The sequence below is a fragment of the Mirounga angustirostris genome, unplaced genomic scaffold (genome assembly GCF_029215605.1).
Source record: "Mirounga angustirostris isolate CCGP_5_RB_7025 unplaced genomic scaffold, mMirAng1.0.hap1 SCAF_7, whole genome shotgun sequence".
Classification (NCBI taxonomy): domain Eukaryota; kingdom Metazoa; phylum Chordata; class Mammalia; order Carnivora; family Phocidae; genus Mirounga; species Mirounga angustirostris.
Genome location: NW_026991715.1, coordinates 37,714,526 through 37,720,674, shown reverse-complemented (window position 1 = coordinate 37,720,674; position 6,149 = coordinate 37,714,526). Strand labels below are relative to the sequence as shown.

Here is a 6,149-nt window from a genome sequence, read left to right as displayed (position 1 = left end):
CTTTTCTGACACATGTGTTCCCTAATCCGAGGCCTTGCACACACTATTCTCACTGCCTGAAATATTGATGCTCTTCCCCTTCCCTCATTTCCCTTTTCTTTAAAAACTCCTTTTCACCCTTTTGATCATCACCCTTTCACAGTGGCTTTCCCAATTTTCCGTCCCAGATGAATATTACACCCTTTCAAAGAATTATGTAGCACTTAAGAATATTAGTAACAGTTTTACATATACTTATATGTGTTTGATAACCCCACCCCAACGAATCCCAGGTGAGCGGTACCATTTAGCTTGTATTCATCATAGTAGCCCCAACAGCTAGTACAGCGAGGTGAGTTGTCCTGCAACACTGCATTCAACGTTACTAAATGGACACTTAACAGCCTCACTTACAAAAGGAGAGTAATAGAGTCATCATCTCATTAGGTCGTAAGGACTAAATAATACACATAAACTCTATAACACTGTTTCTGGATCACAGTAACGCCAGAAAGACCGAGCTCTGTGGTTTGTGGACCGGAGAGAAGCTCTATCCGCTCATCATCAGCCAGCACATCCTCTCCCAGGACCCGGGTCTGCTAAAGACTTCTCCCCACCCCAAACAGTAACTAACAATTGCTGCGCCTGCGCTTTTCAGCCTCGATCGCTAACCAGGCTATCGGAAGTATTTTCCTTCTTCTCATTGGCCCACCACTGGTCTGACTTCTTCGGTACTGCGCATGTTCCACAGCAGGTTTCCTCCTCCCCGGCCCCGCCCCGTATCTGCCCTAGAGGGGCACATATCTGCCAACACGCCTGCGCGAGCGGGCGTGCTCCGGAAGCAGTTCTTTGGCCCTGTGACACGTAGCAACGGGGTGAGTTCGGGGTCTTAAGCGTTTTTGGGGGGTTTTGGGGGGCTGCTGGAGCTGCTGACGCCGCTACCGCCGCTTCCGCGTTTGGTGAGTGTCCCAGGCTTGTGGCACACTGTTCGGCTTCTCTTCAGTCTTGTGTGGCGCGGCTTGTTGCCTCCGTTCGGCGCCGCGTTCCGGTCATTTCGCTCAGACCCTCGCTCCCTTTCAGGCGCTTGCTTTGACGCGGCCCCTGTACCTCGTTCGCGGCCTTCCAGGAGTCTGCCCTTTCCCGGAAGGCCCAGGCCTTATTTTGCAGAGAGACAGTCGCCTTGTCAGCAGCAGAGTCCGCCCTGAGGTGAGGAGTCGTTTTTGTTGTTGATACTTTAGACCTCCGTGGAACCCTTCTCCCACGCCCCTTCCCCTAACCAGGGCGTATCAGCTCCGTGAAGTGCAGGTGTCTTCCCGGCTCTTAGAGACTAGACGTTTCCTGTGCAACTCCCACCTGGACCTATCCTTCAGATGCCGTTCCCCCAATTCCAGAAGAAATAATTTACTGCCTCCTGAGGCTTTTTGCTTTGTATCGAAATGAAATCAGTAGGACCTTGGGTATAAACACTATTTGCCATTTTTCTTCTCTTACAGATAATTTGCAATGGCAGGGTTTGATAACTTAAACACGGACTTCTACCAGACAAGTTACAGCATCGATGACCAGTCACAGCAGTCCTATGATTATGGAGGAAGTGGAGGACCCTATAGCAAGTGAGTTGTCAACTTTGTTTAGTCCAGACCGAAGTGAAAGCCTGTATCCTCATTGTTTGGTTCTGCCTAAAACTGAACGTGTCACCGTGTGCCTTGTTAGGAATGTGATTTTTCATAATCTTCCTTCCTCTGGAAGGATCTGTGACACTGGTTTGGGTTTGAAGGGATTGCCCTATTTAGAGTTTGGTATCTTCTGCGAAATCTGCAGGTGTGCCGTGGCTGCAAAAGTAGATTGTTAAGAACTGTTTCCTAGTAATAGTATTTCTGCATCATTTAGGATCTGGCTATTAGCTTCAAGTATCTAGAAGATACCTAGGCTGTTTCATCTAAAGAACCAGTTAAAAACTTAAAATCTTGTGACGGCTAGTTTAAGAAGTTAGATCAGTCCAAATTTCAGACCTTATCAACGTTAATTCAAAGGGCTTAGTGACACTATTTAGCAGTATAAGCTCTCTGTTATGAATCATCAGGTGGTTTTTTTTAATAGCAAGTGATAATCATCTTTATTAATGCTCATATCGAAACCTTACGGTCAGTACACACGGGTTGCCAGTTGCTGATTGAAGAGGGGGACTCAAACCCTTTCAGCCCTGAACTCCTAAGAACAAAACCAAACCCTGACTTTTTAATAGTCCCTGGTGTTAGTGGCAGAAATACATTAGCTGAGGCTTTCCGCCATTCTCCTCTAGGACATCATATTCTTCGTTTCTTAGGACCTTAAAGATAATCTCATCAGTCATTTCTGATACCAGGGTGGCTTAACCTTTTTTAGATGACCCAGGAGCCCTTCAAGAATCTTACAGAAATGATGGGCCTCTTTCTGAGATATAAATCATACACTCAAATGCCCACATAAATATGCACATATTACTGCACAGTTATGTGCCGTCTGATGTTCATCTATGAACCCTGAATTAAAAACCTCATGAAGGGTCTCCCAGAATGAGGGCAAGGGAAGGTTGTGTATTGAATCAATCTGAGAGAAACATGTAGTAGTAGAACATGTTTGAATTAATATATCTGAATGAAAGTGCCCAAGAATTTAAAAAGCAAAGCAAAACTCAAATTCAGCCCTCAGTGTGGTCTCTCTTATATAAGCTGTACTTTTTACACCTTTTGCCCCCTTAAGTCTGCTTAATTTGATATATTCCAAAGCTTTCTTCCCCCTAAAACCTAACACATTGAACAGTGGGAGTGAGCATGTGAAAAATACTATCTGTGAATCAGTTTTTTTTTTTTCAGTGACATTTTCTTATATTCTATCAGGGATTTATCTTTTTTGAACAATTAATTGGGCAGAATTGGAAAAATCATGTTGAGAAATCTCCATTTGTTTATTTACTTAAAAATGGTTTTTGTTTGTTTTAATCTGTGTATGAGAGGAAAATGAAGGAAGGATTGGGTAGAGTGCAGCCAAAGGGCTTTGGAAAACCTGTGTCTGTGTGCAGGCCTGTTTTTTAACTAAATGATATTTGGACTCCGCAGAACTATTACATTTAGATCATAGCCTCCTAGGTTTATTTATCACTGCCTTTCTCTCCTGTCCTGTCTGTGTTTGCATCACCTAAACGTGTGACTTATCTTTTCATTCCAGATATCATTCTCTCATTTCAGTTTTCCATAGGGAGGTTGTTTAGATACTCTTTTGCTAAATATTCTCAAAATCCCATTGCAGCCAGATCATGTGCCAGTAACCATTGCTTCAGTATAATTAAGTTTTATTGCAGCTGCTTATATACCCATTATTGCCAATTAATAAATATGAGTTGATATATGAAGCCTAGGAAAACAGGAAGCTTAATGTATTAGCAGTAATAATTGGGTTTCTTTTATAAGTATCATTTATATATTCATATAACAACAACAACAAAAAGTAAAAGGCCTTTTGATCTTAATCTGTTGAGTTTTATGATTGTCCCATTGGACAAGTCCCACATTGTATGCTAGATATGCCTGTAAAATGCCAACTACATATTTTTAAAGTATTTCAAGCTAGTATTTTTTCATCTTTGACTTAACTGATAAATACCTATATGGAATACAAGGTTGAATTAGTCTCTAAAGATCATGTCTACACATGCTATGTTCTAATTTAAACCCAACAGGAGCAAGCCATGAATTTTCCTGACCAGGTCCTTACAGAAAAGGAAAACAGGAAAATTCCATGGTGTTTCTTTCTCACCTTGCATCTTAAAGAAGGAATGATGGTAACACTTTTAAAGCTGTCATTTGCTTGTAGTAATTCTCTTCCTTACTTGACATTTTTAAGTCTATATGAGCAGTTCTAAAATGTGGACTGCAGACCCCAGAGGATCCTTGAGACCGTTCAGGGAGTCTTTAAGGTTAAAACTATTATTATAACAATACTAAGACACTATCTACCTTTTTAGGTGTATTGACATTTGTACTGATGTTGTAAAAACTGATTGACAAAACTGCTAGTACCTGAATATGAATCAAGACGAGAGCGTCAGATTGTTCTAGTAATCACTGTATTCTTCATTGCCACACACTTGCTGGGGTGTGGAGGGAACCATTTTCATTCAAGGATACCCTTGAAGAAGCAGTAAAAATTATGCTATTAAGTCCTGACCCTTCAGTACACACACATTAAGAATATTCTGTGTGACAAAATGGGAAACAGTCATAAAACACCTCTGCTTCATACTGAAGTACAATGATTATCTCGAGGAAGAGCCCCCGTGCAATATCAATCGCAGGCTGTATCAGCTGCTTTTCATGAAAACTATTTTTATTGGAAGGAACATCCCGACAGATACAGTTATTTGGACTTGAGTACTGGGCAGATACTTTCTCAAAGATGAAATAATTGAGGTTCTTACTTCAAGAAAGAGAATTGGCAGTATGTGTAGGCAGTGGTTAAATTCAAGTTTTCAGGTAAAAATGAGGATTTGGGAAAACTGTGTCCATTACTGTGAACTTGTCAGCTTTCCAGTAATTAACCACTTTTCTGAGGAAATGATTGGTGATACTAACAAATGTGATTTTCCTATATTTCTACTTCATATATGTTTTTATATTAAATATGTCAATGTTTGGAAGAGCTATACTGCACTAACATTTTCTAAATCAGCAGTGAATGTTATGAAATAATACATGAGTAAAGAAAGGATCCATTCAAGTGCAAGACAGATCGGTGTATTCTAATGTAACAGTATAAAAAGTTTATTAGTATTGTTCCATTTTCTATGTTGCAAGTTAAGTTTAAAAAACTACCATTTTGAGTTTAATGTAGTATGAAAAGAATATTTATGATAATCCGAAAAGGTTGTTAAATAATTTTCCAACTATTTGTCTGCAACACTAGATTTTCTTCAGCTATTTCAACTAAAACAATACATCACTACAAATTGAATGCAAAAACACATCTAAGAATTTGTAGCTATCTATTATTAAACCAGATGTTAATGAGATTGTCAAAAATACAATACGGTGCCACTTTTCTTAGTAATTTTTTAAAGTAATTTTTCATAAAAATTTATGCTGATATGTAACAGGTTTATTGTTACTTTGAATTAATAAACATTTTAAACATTTCTGTTTTAATTTGTAATGTGATAAATATTGACAGATATAGTCCACATAAATAAAAAAACCTTTGGGGTTCCCAATAATAAATTTTAAGGGTATAAGGGGATCCTAAGAGCAGAGAGCCTGTACCATTCTTGTTGAGTTTTTCTGTTGTATACACATTCATATTCTCTCTGTCTCTTTCTGTGTGAGAGCGAGAGAATAAAATGCAATCTGTTTATGCAGATTGTAGAAGCCTCCATATGGAGCTTTTCTAGCTGTTTCATAAACTCGGAGGTAGATCTGTGATACATTCTAACAGATCAACACAGTAGCATACTAAATCACAAAATGTTAGTTCTTGTCCTAGTTCATTTCAACCATCTAGTCCTGGGGAGGGGTGTGTGTGTGTGTGTGTGTGTATTTAAATAAATGGAAATCAATGTATTTGCATATAAAAACAACAGGGGAAAGGTATATATGGAAAAAAGATACTATAGCTCTCTCCATAAGGTAGGATTTGGGGATGATTTTTATTATGATTGTTACGAGTTGGCCACTGGAGTCAAAAAGTCTAGTTTTGAATCCTGGCCCCACCATAGGCAAAATCATTTTCACCCAAATATCAGTTTCTACATCTCTATAATGGGAAGGATGATAAAACCAATCTCCTAAAGTTGTAGTGAGGTAATGGGATGTAATTCACATTAAACACTTGACACAGTAACATTCAAGTAGTTTATATATATTTTTGGAAATTTTTAGTAGTTAATGTATATGTATATGTTACATATAACATTTTAGAATGAATTAATTTTATTTTTTATTTTCTTAAAGATTTTATTTATTTACTTGGCAGATAGAGAGCACAAGTAGGAGGAGCAGCAGAGGGAGAGGGAGAAGCAAGCTTCCCGCTGAGCAGGGAGCCTGATGCGGGGCTCGATCCCAGGACCCTGGGATCATGACCTGAGCCGAAGGCAGACACTTAACCAACTGAGCCACCCAGGCATCCCTAGAATGAATTAA

General features: G+C 39.3%; 1 protein-coding gene across 4 annotated transcripts in view; it reads left to right on the top strand.

Moving 5' to 3' along the window:
• Nucleotides 1–715: 715 nt before the first annotated feature.
• Nucleotides 716–6,149, top strand: part of YIPF5 (Yip1 domain family member 5) — a 29,952-nt gene continuing 24,518 nt past the window's right edge. The window contains exons 1-3 of one of the 4 annotated variants that reach the window (XM_045894627.3): nt 716–854; nt 1,060–1,185; nt 1,473–1,592. In XM_045894627.3, coding sequence (XP_045750583.1) covers nt 1,483–1,592 — 110 coding nt within the window. In that variant the 5' untranslated portion in view covers nt 716–854; nt 1,060–1,185; nt 1,473–1,482. Of the gene's footprint in view, nt 939–1,059; nt 1,186–1,472; nt 1,593–6,149 lie in introns of all 4 variants that reach the window. The other 3 variants (XM_045894610.3, XM_045894620.3, XM_045894636.3) reach the window with 3 other exon arrangements.